This window comes from Podarcis pityusensis, assembly GCF_964106645.2.
Source record: "Podarcis pityusensis genome assembly, chromosome: 6".
NCBI classification, from domain to species: Eukaryota; Metazoa; Chordata; class Lepidosauria; order Squamata; family Lacertidae; genus Podarcis; species Podarcis pityusensis.
The window spans coordinates 41,143,051-41,162,405 of NC_138030.1; the positions used below are offsets into that span (position 1 = coordinate 41,143,051).

Genomic DNA, 19,355 nt, shown 5'->3' on the forward strand with positions numbered 1-19,355 from the left:
CACAGACAGTTTGGGTCAATGCAACAAGTACCCCCCCCATGCGTATAGCTTCCACACTGAAGCCCAATATAGTACCGTTTCTTCTTATAGGAAGGAATATCCTACACCTTGCTCAGTGAGGATTATTAAGCCAGAGCCTGGCTGCAATGATCTCCGACAGAAATAAATTGCCATCAAGGTTCCTGTTTATAAAACAGCCTCGTTTTTAACCAGTAGCCGATTCCGCAATGTGGTTTCATGCTGCTTTTACCGGGGGATTATACTCTCATCTCCACCCCTCTCACTCCAGATTTCCCCCATGTTTGGGCATTTCTTTTCTGAGAATAACTTTGAAGCCTTTTAAAAAACACAACAACCAAAAGAAAAATAAAATAATAATCAGCTGTGTACATTATTAATGAAAGGAGTTGCATTATCTCACAAATTAGACATAGGGGGTATAGAGGGGTGTTTATTTCAGTTCGAGTTCTGAAGCCTGGGGTGTAGAATCTGTGCATCCTGCTCTTCTACTGGTCTCTTGTGGGTCAGCTCAGATTTCAGCTGCAGTAAGATTGCTTCGGCAGCCGGTGCATCTATGCCATTTGCTTTGTTTGCGAAAGAGATGATGGCCCTGGTGACCACCTGGTCGGGTTTTTGTTTGCTCTCTGTGGTCCTACCCTAGTTGCTTTCTGTTGATGGTGACTTTGCCGACCCACACGGGCTATAAGTCTTCTTGCTGCTGCTGCTGCTGTTGTTTCAGTGTATTGCGTTATGCCAAGGAATAGATAGCATTAACTGGTGATGTGGCTTCTGAACTCTCATTGCCTTCTGTCTCCTCTTTGTCCTTCTTGACTGTGTACTGGCCAATAAAGGAGCCATCCTCATTGAACTGCCCTTCGCCTCCTTCGCCATAGTCCACCAAGCTGTCATCACTTTCTTGTTGCTTTATCGTGCCATCTAAAGAGGTCTGACTGCCCTGCAGCGGCTTGTTGTCTTCATCACTAGCATCAAAAGGAAAAGAAGTGCCATCAGTAGTGGGAAGGAATGGCTTTAAAGGGACAGGATCACTGTAAACACATGAAACTGGTTTCGTCCAGGCGGTTGTACTTCAGAAGGCAAGCACAGTGCAGGAAGATCTGGGAAACACAGCTCCAAGCAGCTTTTTGCAAATTACCAATGAAATCTTTCCCAGTGCAAAGCTATTCAGGTGCAAAGGATAGTATTTTCCCAATAACCTAAATAAATCAGGAGGGAGTCTCTTCTTCAAAGGACTGTGATGGTGGAAGCCTGACCACAACTACAAAGTGAATAAACCATGTAGGAACTCTGAGCTTTCCAGTTGTATTAAGCCACAATCCCATCAAATTCTAGTTTCTTGTATTAAAAAATAAAGTTTTCTGGTACACTAAAAGGTTAACAAATTTGTTATGGCATAAGCTTTCAAGGACAGTAGTCCACTTAAATCAGTTGCATGAAGTGTTATCCTGAGTTGCAGGCATGCGTTGTATATAACACACACATGGTGGGGGGAGGGGGACTGTGAACAGTAAGAGAAGGAAACGAAATGCAGAAAAGTACAGGTGGTGATAATTATGTATTTAACAGTAATTATCACAAAATATGATTGAGTTGGTAACACACCCATCCTGTCACCGATAAGCTAAATAACACATGTGTGATGAAAAATCCATTGTACCCATTTAATCCACAAATTATAGCACTGAACTCCTGATTTATTGTGATTCAGTGGTTTTTATGGTTAGTTATAGAATGTTCTAGGGTCCCAATCACAATGGACTTTTAAGAATTACACTACATATTAATTGGCTTACCAATGACAGCATGGCAGGATATCAACTCAACTGGTTTTTGTGAGGCTGCTGTTAAGTAAATAATATTTACATCTGGGTTTTTTCTGCATTTCATTTCCTTCTGATCTCACTGTTTATATCCCCACCCCACTCCATGTGTATCTTAGATTAAGGCTTTGTGCATCTGATGAAGTGGGCTGTATTCCATGAAACTTACGCTGTAATAAATATGTTAATGTTGAAGGTACCACAAATCTCTTCAAAGAGACTCTAGGTTGGCAAGAGTTGTGTTGAGAACCAGCCATGTAGAAGGCAGCTGAGTGGCTCTAATTCAATCCAAATTGGATGTAATATATTTAAGTGCCATTTTGGCTATTTTTAATTTACTCTTAACTATGCAGCTTTTGAAAATGATGCAGAGACACTTTTAAAAATGGCACTTCTACACTTAGCGGGAGAGTTCCATGCTCTTTTCGTAAGGGGAATTTCTGACCTGCAAATATGCATATTTTATTACGTTACAGAAAGCCCCACAAATAGTACTAGTTTCTGCTTTTGCAGTCTTGTTGTCAGCCCCAAGATGTTGGGGACTCAAGAACAACCTTCTGCAGAATTCATGAGGCTGGCTTAACAATACTGGAGCTTTAAAAAAAAAGGCTCAGGTAACATCATAGAGAAAACGGTCCTATCATTGGTTGCTAGCCATAATGAACCTTCTATGTTTAGAGGCAGAACCTCTCTACTCGATGCAGAAAAAGAATCAGGGGACATTTATCTCCATTATGGCCTACTTGCATGCTTGCCAGGGAGGCGTGTGGCTAGTCAGTGTTAAACAAACTATTGTGCTGGAGCCGTTGGGACATTCTAAAAGGGATGTTTGCATACCCACATGTGCAGGAATTCATGTATTGGGCTCTGCCAAGAACAAAAGATTTAACTGCCAGGAACAGGAGACTCTGCAGATCAATGGGGGACTGTTTTAGGGATCTGACATCTTCATCATCTGCCAACCTGAGTCCATCTGTACCTCCCTCTGCCCCTTCCCCTTAAAGGGAAGAGTCTGGACTCTGGATCATGTCATCAAGTGCCATAGAAGAGACAGCTATGTATATCCCCATATATACCTATTGTAACTGTACCATCATGTGCATTTCAACTGTAAATTGTTTTGGGAGCCAATCCTGACTTAAAAGAAGGATGTATAATAAATAAATAAATAAATACCCAATTCATTGTCATATCTATGAGGCTCAACTTTTTATCCTAACACAGAAAAAGATCATTTAAGGTTTTGTGTTGCAGTTTTGTTTTGCCGTAAGAATCATCTGGTTTTGCCATAAGAATTATCTGGTTAGATAAAACATGTAGCCCACCATTCTGCCAGACAGTGGCCACTACAAGCATAAATAACAGAACAAGTGGTGTCATCATTCCTCCTGATCTTGCAAAACTGTCTAACAGAAGGTAGCCTGTGATAGCTCTCTAGGGCAGGCATAGGCAAACTCGGCCCTCCAGATGTTTTGGGACTACAACTCCCATCAATATAAGGCATATAAGGAGGCAAAAAACAAGAATGAGAGACCCAGGGCTTTTCATCTAAAATCTTCATTTTTCAAACCAAAAGAGTATGCAGATAAAATATATCCTGCATCATAATGTCCCCTTTGAGTTGTCCTCCCCCACCCCCTTCCCAATATACCAGGCCAATGAAGTTTCTAAGATATTCCCGGCTGGTTTTGACCTTCTAAAGGCTACAGTCCAGAGAACTATACAGCTAATTCTGTGGGCCCAGTGGGGCTTTTGAGTTCCTTCCTCGCTCCCCTCTCTTTAAAGAGCACTCCCTCACACAACAAGCCAAGTGGCTTCGCAGAGGGCTGCTGCTGAAAGGCAAAATGTCAAAAAATTCTCTTGCACCTTATTTAACCTAGCTCTCTGGACTGTAGGCCAAAGAAGACTGTTAACTTGGTTGCCTTGTTAGTGCGTTAGGTATATACAACTTTTAACACACAAACAACAGTTTACTTATTTGGTTAAATGGAAATATTGCAGCTTATTTAAAGTATTAAGGGAAGCCTGACTCAGGCTGGTTCAGGAGCATCATGGTCAAGAGTTGCATATGTCAGAATGAATATTTTCTGTGTACAAGATTTCTAGGGAATCTTCACTCTGAACTGATGCAGGGCCTCTGGTAGCTGCTGACTTTTTCTTCATCATGTTTCCATTGTTTTACTGCCCAGCATGTGAAATCAGGCATTATCTTGCTTTTCAAACCTCAGAGGCACATAATACAAGTAGCTTACCTGAGCATATGGGGGCTACTCAAATCTGCAGCCCAGAAGACCCCTTTTCTTGTGACTAATCTCCCTTTGAGTGCTGAACTAACCAATGGCTGTCATTGCCACAGCTGAATTAGTCACAGAAAAAGGAATGAAGCTGAGGTCACGCTAATTCAATTGGTTGGGTGTCGGCTCCAAATACGCAGGCAGAATGCAACTCATTGGACACACGGTGCCCGAAATTTCAAGGGAAGGAATAGTAAGTGAAACTTTAATGGTGTTAGATGAAGGTTGGTGGTGGAGAGGCAGGGAAAGGTGGTAGAGAATAAGGTGTGTTTCAGTGATGGAACTGCTGAAAGAAAAAGCTGTGTGCCAGACTTTGGGGCAGTCCACAGTCCTACCTTTCAAGAGACCTTCATGGTCCATGTAGAAAGACAAGGTGAAAAGGAGAAGAAACAATGGGAATAAAACAGAGAGAGAAGCAGAAAGAGCCTGATCAGAGAGCAACATGATGAAGTATGCATTTCAGGGGGAAGTGCTGGGAAGAAAAATCCACCTATCCCCCCACCCCCCAAAGGAACTAGCCACTTTATTGTTTTGCATACGAAATAAATTAAAAATAAATAAATAAAAAATCTGTTGTGCATCCACATCAAAATATGTGTCTAATGGATTCCAAAAGCAAGTAATTTGCAAATAAATGAGATGTGCCCTCAAATCTGAGGCAGGGAGGGAGGGAGCACTAGTAGGGCAGAAGATACAACCCCACATGGCTTCATTAAATGTGGTCCTGAAAGGCAGCTGAGCAGCCACTAGCCTGTGGTCTGTCATGCTGTTCCAATGACGTAATGTGCTACAAGCCCCTCTCAGAAAAGGCTGCCTTCAGGAAAGAAAGGAGCATGGTATTCGCTTGACCTTGGTGGAAAACAGGCAGCTCTGCATATGAAGGGAGGGGGTGCTTCTAAGTTACATTTCCACTGTGCGGAGATTGTACCAGATGAGCAGATGGCAAGTGTCTTTTGGGAGGCAGGTATATATTGTGGTTTCCAAATGAGTGGACTGGAGGGGAAGGCACTTTTATTCCATATATTACAAAGGACACACAAGAGATTTGCCTATGCGTAGAGGTGGGGGTGGGGAATGAGTGAAACAGGAAAGAAACGCATTATGAAATGCATCTGCTCCTTTCTTGGTGGCTGTGTTCAATGACCTCTGGGGCCCTGGAAGAATACGGAATTGATTAAGGCTCTATCAAGATAGGAATTCTGACTGTCATGTAGTAGACACTGCCGATGTCAGAAAACTGGCCTAATATAGACCCACTTCCAAGTATCATGAAATTGCTATCTGGGTTCACATGAACCCACTTGCCAGCAGTCTGGGCTGTATGCAAGTGCTCCTAGTTTTTAACAGGCATTTGCCAATTCCTTGTACTCGCTATTGCTATATTTTACACAGGGACCTTTAGTTGGGGATGCGTTGAAATCACCACTGCAACTGCAAATGCTTGACTGAGTAGAAAGCCCAGTAACGTTACCTGAAAATATATGGGGAGCAGTAAGGAGCAGCTTGGATGGGACCAGCAGGTCTGAAGTTTTAAAATTCTAGTTCTGATTTGCTTCTCTCACTCAACCAAATCAGTTGGCCTAGTAAGGCATGGTTACTGGAACAGAATGCTATTTAAGGACATGGGTTTCCAAACATCTTAGCTTACAAGGAGACCATTATTCTGGCAGCAAAGTAGAAAGAAGTGACAGTATCTCTTTAATTACAGGCTGCAGTGATTGGAAAGCAGTGTGCACAGGGCACTAAGGATGTGAAGGGCATGATGAAAGCATATTAGACATGCTTCTATGAAGGTAGGAAGAGAACCAATAAAGAAAGCATGTCAGCACATATCCTGTCCACCTTTCAAGCACTAATAGTAACTTTTCCCCCGGACTGCTCGATTCCTTGTGAATTTTAAGCAGCTAACCACTTTGCTTCTGACTCCTTATGGGATGTGTCACTTTTCTAACACCCTGCATTAACACTCTGGTTAATTGTAAAAAGAAGAAGAAAAATCTGTGATTTTTATCTAGGGGGGGAAGGGGACGACAGTTGTTAAAGCATTGTACCTTCAAAGTGTCCAGCTTGCACATCATGAGTAATCACAGTTAATGGCTTGCTGTGAATGCAAATATCACTCCTCTCCTCTAGACGAGGGATGGGGAATTGGATCCAGACTGCAGGCCGGCTCTTTATCTTCCCCACTCTCCATGGGCAAGGTTTAACAGGTAGATGAGGTCATGCAGTGCGTGCTGCTTAGAAGCCTCTACCATCAGCTGATGGAACTTCAAAGTACCATGCATGACTCTCTGTAAGCACTAACGACCAGCTGATTGTAAGGGCTTCAAAGTGTCACACACAGCGTCACAAATGTTGGGGCTTATTATGAGCCTCACTAGGCACTATGCACAGAGTTTTTCAGGTCCTGCTGACTGGGAGTGTTGACAAAGCTGTTTTTGGCCCAGCAATGTCTTTACCTGCTCCACACCTGGTGCCATTTATGACTTCTGGTGAAGGGCAACGAGGTATGGCTTGGTCAAAACAACCTTGCAGGTAAAATGAGGTTTCCCACTGCTGCTCTTGAAAGTGGGAGCAACAAGCGACGATCTCTGTCTCAGCATTATGCCTGACTGGGAACTGTAGTTTGCTATGCTGAAACAAAACATGGTTGGTAAGACAAATCTTGGCTCAACACCCTGGTTTGTTTGGAAACAAACCACAATCCCTACTTCAGACATAACCTTAATACCTGGGTATTAAGGTTTGTTACGCCTGCTGGCTACAAGGGACGAGTGAAACGGAAGCCTTCTGTGCATTTGATGGTTTAATGGATTACTGTGATGTGCAAATTCTGCCAATGTGTGTGCATGAGGAGCTTAATATCAAAGCTATGGCATGTAACACAGTGACTGCTTCTGCAAAATGAGCATTCAGTTATAAAATCTAAGTTTTTGATGGGTTACTTCATTCAGTCGTACTGTGCTGTTTTCTCCTGTCGCCATATTATTATAGTATTTGTCTCTTTATTTTCAATTTGTGCGTTAAGAAATTTTCTTTCAGATTTATGCAGATTTCCAGACTAAACTTTTATTCTCACAATGGTTTTCTTGGACAAGAATTGGTGATTCTCAAATTCTCCTGATATGCTTCATCAACACATTTTCATTTATTCAATAAAGTAAGTAATGCCTGATAGGATAGTCAATTAACTAGTGTTAATCATAGTTTTTCTTCTAGGTTCATTAGCTTGGAGAGTTCATAATCATCAATATGGTTTGGAATAATAAACTCACTAAGAGAACTTTAGAATAGAGGGCATGGGTTGGAAACCAACCCACTACTTACATGAACAAGACAGTGCTTAAAGTTTCATGGGGTGACAAATTGGAGTGTATCCTCTAAATGTCTAGTTATGTTTGCAAATGATCAGCCTTCAAATAATCCCTCCATTTTAGATTTGCTTATATGGTTTTATGCTGCAAGATGTATGTATGGTACTTCTTTCAAAGTTCTGCAGGGAACCATTCAAGCAGCTTGTTATTCATGACACCAGTTCTTGCTCTTCATCATTTCAAATCAAGCCCTTTTGTATTTCTTTCAAATAATTCTGGAAACTCTGGAGGATTTCGTGGGAGCTCAGTTCAAAATTAACTATATCTGAGCAGAGGGTCTTACCATTAGGGAGGGTGAACCAGCCACCTCAGGCAGTAAATTTGGGGTATCATGAAAGGGCAACAAAGTGTTCATTATTTAGTTTGTTATTATTGTATCTTTACTGCCAGGAAGCAGGGAGAATTGCTTGTGGGGTTTTCAGGTGCCAAAATAACTTGGCTGGCCTCACGAACTATACACCTTGACTTGATGGTGGTACACCATTTGCTGTTCTGCCTCAGGCAGCAAAAGGTGTTGGGCTGGCTGAATCTGAGTAAATCATCCTGTTTGCTTAAAAGCACTAAGCAAGCAGAGATGTACAAAGAGCACGTTTGCTCTAAGTCACATAGATTAACAAAATGCTAGCAGTGTTACCTGTTTCAGTGCCTTGGAAGCAAGGGGGAAACAAATGTAAAACTTGAACGCAGGACCCATCTGTGAACAGCCAAAGAAAACACCTTGCTTTGGGAAGCTGAGATAAAAAGTGGCTGATGTCCTTAAAAGGTTGCCTTTGAGTTTCATAGAGGGGTGATTGTAGTGGCACATGGCCCCCACTACAACAGTCAAGAGAGGTGGGTTTGCTAGGTTATACAGAGACGATCAACAAAATGAGATTGTCTGAGATCCTATAGAAAAGGATGGAATATGGAGCCCATCACAGGCTTTTGGAGAAAATGTTTTTATTTTTCTCTAGATACAATCTGAGCAAGGTTGGGTTAACCTGTTTCTGGGCAGTGAATGCACGAGCGTGAGGAGGGTAAGTTGCTGAAAAACCCTGAAGATGCCTCTCTGAATAATCTGGTGTGTGAGAGAGACCAAACACATTGCTTCCATCTCTCCCATAGCATCTAGCTTTCTATCTGCTGTGGTGATGCTAATGAGCATTCTATTATCTTTCTTGATCCATCATGTAGTGCAAATTTCCTGGGACTGTACCATTTCAGACTACACATGAAGCACTGCACATCTAAATGCCCATGTCCCCACTATCTGCACATACAATACTAGCACAAACATAAGCTAGGACCTCTGTTCCTCATGTGCTAAGTTTCCAGAGAAATTTTGATGTGAGTAAAAAAACATCTTTTATCTGCAGCCTGAAATGGTACAGATATAGGAATAGTATACCATGCAAGTTATCTGCATGTGGAGATCAACACCTTTTTCTTTTGCAGAGATCTTTGAGACATAATGGGAGAACAAAGGGTGGTAGAAAATGCACATTTATGGGAATGTGATATCTTGATGACTATTGAACCGACAAAGTTGCTCTTTGTAATAGGTGGGGTAGAGGGCAGAAAACAAATGCCTGTCACACATGCCAAGCAGGAAGCATACCTGTAATCAAACGACCCATTATCTACCTTCTGGTCATCAGGGTCCAGGGGTACATCTTTATTTTCTCGCACTGTGAATACATATGCAAAGAAGAAGAAGAAGAAGCAGACATCTTACTTTCATGTATTCAAGGCTGCAGTCCTAAACACACTTACAGGACTTGTTTCTGACTTCAGTGGGGACGGGTGAGGAATCCACCAAACTCCGATTCCAAAGCAGACTCTCACATTTTGATCTGGGCAAATCATGATTTCAGAATGAGGGCTGTGGGCCTGCTTCTGCTCTTTTGAAAGTGTTTCCTGATCTTTAAACTTGTTAAAATGGTTAATCCAGCCACCCTTGGCCCGAGCAGCTAGTGCTTTGAATGCAATAGAATGCAAGTCCCTCTGGGAGCAATGGGATTTGATGAAGCTCCATCATTCTCATGAAGAAATGTATGGGAAAAAACACTGCTGCCCCCAGAATTCACATGGACCCTTCACCTCTCTCAAACATTTTTTTTAATACCTTGCTGTTTGTGCATGGATATTTCATGTTTTTCTTTTTAAAAATATACACTGAAATGGGATGGGGGGACTTAAGTCTCATCCCCATGTAGAATTGGTTCAGATGTTTATGTGTCCATCCATTCCTAGGTCTGAGAAAACCTGTTTAGGATTGTGCTGCTAGCCTCCCAGCCTCTGCTGTCTTGTAGGTGGTCAGGAATTTAGACTGAAAATGGATGAGAAGCATCTGAAGAAATAACTGACATTGAGGTGGTTTTGCTGTTGGCAAATGTATGTGCAAAGTCATTTTTGATCACTTCCATGCTTTTAATCTCCAAAATATAATACACATAAATCCCAGGCTGAGCAAGATTCTGATTCAAGTTCTCTTTCAAATCTTGTCTCCTGCCATTGAAGTAATCATTATTATTTCCTGCATCACAAATGCCTGGCTCAAAACTGTCACGCTAGTTGCATGCTGAACAGAGCGCAACAAATAAATTGATGTTACTATATTGTGAATAGTAAGGGGAGCATTTCCTGTGCATATGGTGTTTAGAATTGTTGGGAAATTGTCCCATGAGCTTAAAGCAAGACAAAATACAAGCTGATGTGCCTTATTTTTAGAACTGCTGCTCTAGTATTATTTGGATGCAGTCCTGAAAAAGCCGACATTTGCCGACTACTATATGCAGTGTGATATCCGGTAAATAATAAAACAGAAGAAAATAGTAGTAAAAGATTATGGCTTGGAAGTGTTTCCTAAACCACAGCTATTGTAACGTACAAAGAATATTTCTTGGACTCTTAATATGACCATACTCATCTTAACTGCATACCTTTGGGGCTAACTGAATACTCTTAACTGTGTTTTATAGAGATATTTAGCACTCTGCTATCTTACTTTGAAACAAGGATCTCTAGACAGACCAAGTCATTTTGCAACAAGTGTGCATGTGTGTATGTGTACACGCGCGCACACACACACATTCTGGTTTGCCCTTAATTGACTAGAATGTGGGATTGCTCCCTAAATACAGTGGCCAGATACACCAGACAACTTGGATTACAAGCCAACATGGCAAGCTTTTCAGTGCCATATGAGAACCTTCCTATTTATGCCAAGGCATTTTGGATTGTGTGGATGGCTTTTGGAACTGTATTCTATTCTTGCTTTTAGCTTCTTGAGTTTTTGTTCTCTCTTCTTGCGTCTTATCAAACTTATTTGTTGGTTTTAAATTGTATTTATACGTTGTGTGAATGAATTCTATTCACACTTTCCTACAGCACCTTGGAATCTTTTTGAGGAAGAGTGGTTAAGACATCTTTGGAATAAATTAAAAGCAACCAGTTTACTTCATCCCAATATCACATAGACACTTCCTTTATGCTTGAAGAGCCGTGAAAAAGTAAGTAATTTTTGCAAGGGACAGTGGGACAAGTGAAAGAAACACAAGTGCATCTATCAGCTGAAAAATGTGAGTACATTTCAAATACCTCTTCCAGCAAATAAAAAAAAAGGGGGAAGGGATATATTATGTGATTGCCTCTCACCTCCAGATACAGCATAGTCAAAATCTGTATGGTACTTCTCTCCCCCCCCCCCCCACTATGGTTAATAGTTCAGGTGGGATGGGGGTCAGGGGTCAGTGCAATTGTGATATAGAAAACCGTGCAGGAAGAAAAGATTAAGAACTCCCTATCCTAATGCAGCTCCCTAATAAAAAACCCTCTTGCATATCTGCCCATAAATAATATGGTTTTTCTCTTTCTTTTAAGGAAACTAGTGACGGATGCCCCATGTTATGTCTCTTTTGGACCTTGGCATAATAAACAAACACCATGCCATGTATTTTAGGTAGGGTATTATTTCCTTTTGGACTAAGGAAACAGATAATTGTTTCTGTATAACTGGCTTGTCATTCTTGTCACGCACTGCAGCTTGATGTTAGAAGCCGCCTGCCACAATCCTTATGTGTGCTTAAGGGTCTAGCACAAAACCTTCTTGCACACAAGACCTTATCAGATCTTGGGAGAGAACACAGTGGTCATCGCACAACCATAGTATACAGTCCAAGCAGGTTCTGAGAGAGGTGTTTTACCCCTAAGCCCTTTGAAAAAGAAAAGTATCAATGCAACCCCCCCTGGAGAAAGTCCTTTTGCAAATACAGAAGACACTTATCGTAGTGAGGTCAAATCCCAACAAAAGTCATGGGATGAGGCTTCACCTCCTACCTAGCTGGAAGTCCTCTTGCATTGCCTTTAATGAGATTAATTCTTTTCAGTGCCGCAGCTGCTAAAAAGTGGTAGGACGAAATCCTTTGAGTGGGAAGCCTATGATCAGTGCTGTTTTTCTAGAAAAAGAGGTGCTGGAACTCACCATGAACATCTCCTTTGTTCTCTTATAATGGCAATGGCACCTACGTGAGAGATGCCAGAACTGAGTTCCAATGAGTTCCGGCAGAAAAAAGCACTGGATGAATATGATCAGACCATCTATCTAGATTTGGGAATGAATACTTCAAACCCAACAACAATGCTAGTTGATAGCTATTTCTCTTACCTGGATATTTCCCTCCTCTGCTTCTCTTAATGAAGCAAACTATCAGCAAAATCAGGACCAGGAGAGCGATGGCACACATCAGTCCAATAAACCAGCCCTGAGTTGCAATGTCCCCTTGGTTCTTGTTATAGGCTAGTAGGAGAAGTTGAAAGAAAAAACGTTAAGAAGAAATACAATTGATCCACATAGTGCTGAAAAATGAAAATAGCAAGCAAAAGCTATTAGATGCTTCCTGTCCCACCCATTCCCAAGCTTCACATTTGAGGACTGGTGTCTCTCAATGCCGGTCTTCCCAAATTGGCCTGGTTTGGTTGCCACATGAAACCACAGTTAAAACAGAATTATGGTTAATGTAAAAGAGCAGTATGCTAGTACATGCTGCTCTAAAGTGCCTGTTGTGACTGGGGAGGAAGCAAATCAAAGGGTGGTTTTGTATATTATATGCAAACCAGCAGTTGTGATTTGTTTCTCTCCAAACCAAGCATGGAAGCTAAGGTTTGTTCTTTGCTTAATAATAATAATAATAATAATAATAATAATAATAATATTTATACCCCACCCATCTGGTTGGGTTTCCCCAGCCACTCTGGGCGGGTCCCAACAGAGGACTAAAAACAGAATAAAACTAAAAACTTCCCTAAACAGGGCTGCCTTCAGATGTTTTCTAAAAGTCAGGTAGTTGTTTATTTCCTTGACCTCTGATGGGAGGGCGTTCCACAGGGCGGGCGCCACTACCAAGAAGGCCCCCTGCCTGGTTCTGCTCATGGGCTGCATTCACATTGCAGTTTATTCTGTTCCCCTGTTTTCCTAACTGTTTATTTCCACATCACATTTGAGCTTTTACACCACATCAAAGCTACTTCCAGAAATACACTAGAATATAGTGCAAGTTTAGTGCTTATTTTCATGTTATTTGCAAATGAATTTTTTTTGTAAACAAACAACATAGAAATGAGTGCTAAAGTTGTGCTATATTCTGATATATTTGTGGAAGTGGCTTTTATGTAACATGAAAGCTCAAATATAATGTGGAAATGATCAGTTAGGTAGATACTGAGAAAATGGAATAAACTGTCATGTGACTGCAGCCATGGTTTCTTTGGGAGAAACAAACCATAAGCACTGGTTCACATAGAAGACAAAGGCAGCCTCTGGTTTGTTTCCTCCTTGACACACCAAAGGAAGAGTGCAATAGGGACTTTTGAGCAGTATGCTCCAGCACACTGCTCATTCACATAAAGCACTTAATTTTAACTATGGTTTAACATGTACAAACCAGGTCATTATCTTTCTCTCTGTGTGTGGATTTTTCAGATTTGAGACATCATATCGGGCCTTTCTATTTTTCCAAACACATCACAGCCCAAGTTCTAACAGTGACAATTCAGATCCAAGGGTAGCAGTGAAGGCAAAGGATAACACAGGTGGGTACAGCAGACTTGGGCAGAGAAATAAATATATGGTATTGCCTAACAAAGGAGGGTTATATAAAATGGGTGGGGGGAGCAGAAGAAGCTGGGTAACAGATTTGATTCATGGTAATGGGAAATACTGTAGGTGGTACCTCAAAAGAGGATGCAACGTTCTCCAAGGAACAACCAAGGATTCATATTTATCTGGTACATAGCTAGAACAAACAAGTACAAAAGGCTTCCTAACACATTATTCAATGTCCTGAAAACCACAGAGAACATGAGAGACTGAGGCTTGCCCAGGCTTGTCCCAGCTTGTGTACAATGCATTAAGTAATGGTTTATAGCATGATGTGTTTTTGCAAAACATCACAAAGTTTTCCCAGGGAAAGTGGCAGGACTAAAAAAACAAACAAAAAAAAACCCTCTCAGAGCCCTGATTAGAAAGCATGGGACAAATGGAAGAAATCATGGGATGAGCCCTAAGTCATGCTCATTAATTTCAATGAGTTTACTCTGAGTAAGACTTAGTTGAATACCACCCAAAGCTTGAAGCTTATGTGACTTACCAACTATGATGGTAGTATATTTCTTCTACCGGTAAATTATTTTGCGAAAAAGGAAAACATACACATCTAACTGACCTAAATATTATAATATTGCACACAACCCAGTACTCTGTTGGATTTTAAGCAAGTGTTATTAGTGACATATGACAAGTGAAACAGAGTCAAGTCTTAAATGAGCAGCAATTCATTGAAGTCAATTCCTAGCTTATATAGCACTTTATTTTCTTGGGCCAAGTTCATCCTGAATCACTAAAACATAGACATTTGAAAGTACCTAACTTGTGCATTTCAAACTTCGCAAAAAAGCAGAGCTCATCAAGACTGTATGCACACTTCATTATAGGAATGATTCACTCAGAGAAACTGTGAAAGGGTTTAATGGTTGGCTTCATGACTTTAAAATCAATGGTAATTTTTCCTCCTTGTGAATCAAACTGGAATTGCGCTATTAAACCATAACCTAATGGCTTTATCAGAACACCAGTAGGAAGTAACATGTATAAGCAGCTTTCAAGTTATTGACAATAAATTAAAAATATCCTGAATAGCACTAATGGAAGATTATCACAGCCACGCAGAGTTGAAGTTCTGCCAACAGCATAATGAAGATACACTCTATATTCGTAGCCAACAGACCTTTCTCAGACTCTCTCTGGGTCTTCTCACATTAAGTGCTCAATTCCGCAATACTTACAACAAAAGTTTGATCACAGGAGGACATGCAAATGTATTAGAGGACACCCTCTCTTTTAATTCCACCCAAATAAGTGAATATAAGTTATTTTGGTTCCCCAGCCCCCTTAAATCAGAATCAGGTTGTCTTCAAAGATGGGAATGAATTATAAAAAATGTACATTTGGCGTCAGGATCTTTGGGGCAGAGGCCCAAACTCACACAATACCATGGCCCACGAACATTTAGACCCCAGAGCCATCTTTCTTAGATATAATTAGGTAAAGTGTTTCATGCTGTAGTTCGGCCACAGATAGGGAGCACTGCAAAAAAATTTATGATGAGAGGCAGTGGATGGGAAGTCCAGGCAAGCCGTAGAAGGACAGGCAGAACAGACTGCAGCCTTGCACTGCCCCCCCTCCACTGACTCCTTTGCTTGCCAGCCTCAGGGACCTTGCCCCTAGGATCCAGATCCCCAAGCCAGCTAGCCCTGTGCTAGCAACCTTCCTCCTCCTTGGCCAGCCTCAAAACCCACTGCTGTTTCCACCACCGTTTAGTATCAAGAGCAACACAGGGGTGAGGAAGGTGCCCAGAAGTGCCAGCTAGCCTTGAGACCCAGAGCAACGGCATGAAGTGGAAAGGAACAAGGAAGACGCCCAGAAGTGGTAGCTGGCTGTCCTTGGAATCCATGGAAAGTGGAAGCTCTAAGCTGCCCCACCTTAGCCCTTTCATCCTCTGAAAGAAAAACAAACACGTCCAACTACTCTCCCTAACAAAGTCAGTACTTCTCAATTAGCCTCCCTCAGTGCAGCCTCTAGGTTCTCTGTAGTCATCTTCCAGCATCTTTCGTCTGTCATGATGTGCTATCTTAACAATCGCCAGTGTTCCAGCTCCCTTAGAAAATCTTAAGGCCTTAGATGAAACTTATGGACTATATGGAACTGGCGGAAATGACTGGTAGAATCCGTGACCAGGGAGAAGAGTCGGTGGAGGAAGATTGGAAGAAATACAAAGACTATCTTCAGAAACATTGCAAAATTAAAGAATGTTAGAGTGATGTTGGACTGAAAATAAGCGGTTTCCAGCTGTACAGGTTAAGGTTAATGATAGACTAAGACTAAAGATTAGGATTAAAGATGTTTAATGAAATGGAAATTTGACAATTAAGAGGCAAAATTTTAATGTTACGTTACATTAAGACTAAAGATTAGGTTTAAAGAAGTTGAAGCTATATATTTCAATATTATATTAAAATTAAAGACTGGGATTAAAAAAGTGGAAAAGAAATTGCTGGACAAACAATTTGGATTGGAATACAAAAGAGGGAGGTATGAGGAAGTCCAGAAAATAAGTAAATTTAAAAACGGAAATGGAAAAGAGATATTGTTTTTAATTGTTATGGTTTTTTTTATTGTTGATTCTTGTTTTTTGTGGTTTTTTTATTTTCTTTTTGAGATTTGTATTGTGTATTTGTGTATCTTTTTTGATGTTTTTCTTTTCTTTCTTTGTTGTTTAATTTTTGATTGAAACTTTAATAAAAATTATTAAAAAAATAAATAAATAATTAATAATAATTAATAATAATAATAATAATAATAATAATAATAATAATAATTTATTATTTATACCCCGCCCATCTGGCTGGGTTTCCCCAGCCACTCTGGGCGGCTTCCAAAAGAATATTAAAATACTATGATACATCAAACATTAAAAGCTTCCCTAAATCTTAAGGCCTTTTTTGCTTTTCACCTCCATTTCTTCAAGTGTCTCTCACCACAGCTTTTTAATTACACTACTTTCCAGCTTGACTTACACACAATGTTTTTACTTCCCTCCCAACCTCTTAGCCCATCATTAGAAGTGTACTGTAGACTCCTGCTTAAAGTTTCTGGTTTTTTTCCTTAACTGTCATGTTCCAAGGCTGAACCTTTGACCATCCTGTGCAAAACTTCCAGAACATTCCCTAGTACTTTTAACCTTCATGTGAGTTTTTGAGCCTTTAAAGCAAAAGCTATTGTTGGACAAGTTTTAACAGGAAACCCAAACTCAAAATGTTTGAAAGGCCTATTCTCAGGGGCAAATACTGATTTCCTGTTAGGTTCATATCATTTGAGGAATCTACCACTACATCATTATGATGTTTTTTCAAAAGGTATGAGCAATTTTAATTGACTCAAAAGTGCCAGGTGCCCCATTGGCCTTTGTGCTTTGACATTCTCCCTGTTCACTACTGGCAGCTGATTTACCATGCATTCCCTTTTCCTGTTAAAAGCACTACTGTGGGGGAAAAGTCCACTTTGAAGCTATTCTAATGGAAGGAGCAAGACACTAATTGCATGGACTTCAGAATTGCATTAGGCTAAATGAAACTAGAGGGTTGACAAAGAGGGAATAGAATTATACTGGAGGCTTTTGGAACAAATGGTGATTCAATTAACGATGCTAACATATAAAAGCTTTCAATAGAATAGAAGGAAGATAGGAAAGGCAACTATCAGATCGCACGATATACAGAATGAAAGGGGGGGAAGTATAATATACAAGTATACTTTTGATACAATAATGATAAAAAAATCCTCCAACATATTCACAGAACCCTGTCCAAATCAAATAGGCAATGTCAAAATGATACAACGGCACACATCAAATGTAGTTGTTCTGTCCTTCTTAAGCATACATTTCATTTGCAAACAGCCTGATCCTGTTTTGCAAAGCCAAAACGCTTTCACCTGATCTCTTATAGCCATTGGCATGAGGCAACAGTTTCTAAACTTGATGCAGCCTTGCTTTGGCTTTTAGGGAGAAGTGTGACAGAGACCAAAAGAGGATGCCATAGGACAGAGCAGGGAACCTTTCTTTAGCTCAGTGGGCCAGATCCTTATCAGGACCGGTCTCACGGGCCAAATTTGACAGGTGGGTGACACCATCTGCCAATTAAATGACATAAATATGATGTCACATGATTGACAGGTGGGCATGGGCATGCACCTTTAAAAATCCCTTCGGCAGCTTTGTAACTCTCCTTCTACTCCCCATTTAAACCCCTAATTCCGGATGTTAGGGTGAGCATGGGGAGCTTTGCAAAGGCTTTAAAGCAACCCCTGTGTTCCTCCTTGAGTGTCAAAAAAATAGAAGACAGGCCTAAATGTACATTCCCAATATTGAATGTAACTTCATTGTACTCAAGGTGGTGCCAGGTGAATGTGGCTTAGGCCCCAAAGTCCTTGGCAGATAACAGGAATCCACACCTACTTTGCAGTTGGCTGCGATTTTTATGGATTGGCCTTGCTGGCCTCCTTCTGGGCCCCACCTGTAGAGCGACATCAGTGATGAATTGCATTTTGCATATAATAGGTTGTCAAGACAGCGCCACACCCTTAGGACATTTTACATGCATACTTACTGTATTTTTAACAGGGCAGTGGAGGTTAATATTTTTCCATCCAGGTATATTTGTGTAACATTAAATATCACTCACTGCACGGCAAAGTATTGTTCTAATTAACCAAAACTGAGCAAAAGAAATAATGTAGTAAAACTGCAGCTGTGGGGCTACTTGGCTAGTGCAATTTCTACTTAGAAAAATAAGCTGCTGTCTCCTGAAGAGTGACTTTCAAAATAACCTAAAGAAAAAGGACAGCGCTTTCGTCTCACAGGTATTAATGATGGAACATGATAGTAAGCTCTGATCTAGCACATCAGAAGCAGCCAGCCTGGAAGAGAAAAGGAATGAAAATACAAGAGGCACTAAAAGAAAGCAAGGGAGGTCACTAAAATAGTGTAGCTTTGGCAGTCACCTGGGATGCATCAGAGGAAAAAAGCATAGATCTTGGAAATCTTCCATTACTGTATCTTGAGATACTGAAAAAGTACTCTTTTAATGCACAAAATGCATATGGAACACACACAAACATACAACAAAAAGCAAATCTATCAGCACTGATCCAATTTACCCAATTACGGCAAGGAGCAAGAACTGTGTTATTCCCTTGTAATTTTTTTGGTTGATGTAGCTAGGAGGTTTGCCAAGCCAAAATAAACTAAAATATTTAGCCTAATATATGTTGCATTTTGGATTCTTATTTGTAAACCACAACACATTCTGTGTAAATCAAGGTTCATCTGAAGCACCGCTCTCAATATCCAGTTTCCTGGGGAAAACACCACCAAATTTCAGTGAGATAGCACCACTAATGAACTATGTTACAGTTACATTTTCAACATATCCATCCTCAGCTGGGAGGCATTTCATCTGCAACACAGAAGATAATCTCACTCTCTACACACATACGTAACTATGTACAAACTGATACTGGATTGCAGAAAAAATAAAGTTCCCCAAGATCAAACAGATGGTTCTTTCTGGTTCAGTCCATTAGCAGGAAGGATGTACTCCTCCAGTTGCTGGACTGCTAAAACTGTATGCCATCTGAGCAAATATTTACAAATGCAGCAAAGGAACTGTTGCTCAAGCATTTATGTAAAAGCTACTAGTCGTCATGATGGCTATACAGAATCTGCATTTTCAGGGGCACCATGCCTCAGTGTCCC

General features: G+C 40.7%; 1 protein-coding gene across 21 annotated transcripts in view; it reads right to left on the bottom strand.

Moving 5' to 3' along the window:
* Nucleotides 1–431: 431 nt before the first annotated feature.
* The window catches only part of NFASC (neurofascin), a 173,662-nt gene continuing 154,738 nt past the window's right edge, over nucleotides 432–19,355 (bottom strand). For 17 of the 21 annotated variants that reach the window (XM_081009970.1, XM_081009974.1, XM_081009976.1 and 14 more), the window contains 3 exons: nucleotides 12,152–12,283; nucleotides 9,104–9,173; nucleotides 432–980 (listed from right to left, as the gene is read on the bottom strand). In XM_081009970.1, the coding sequence (XP_080866096.1) occupies nucleotides 749–980; nucleotides 9,104–9,173; nucleotides 12,152–12,283 (434 nt within the window). In that variant the 3' untranslated portion in view covers nucleotides 432–748. Of the gene's footprint in view, nucleotides 981–8,140; nucleotides 8,201–9,098; nucleotides 9,174–12,151; nucleotides 12,284–19,355 lie in introns of those variants that run through there. The other 4 variants (XM_081009961.1, XR_013987644.1, XM_081009969.1 and 1 more) reach the window with 4 other exon arrangements.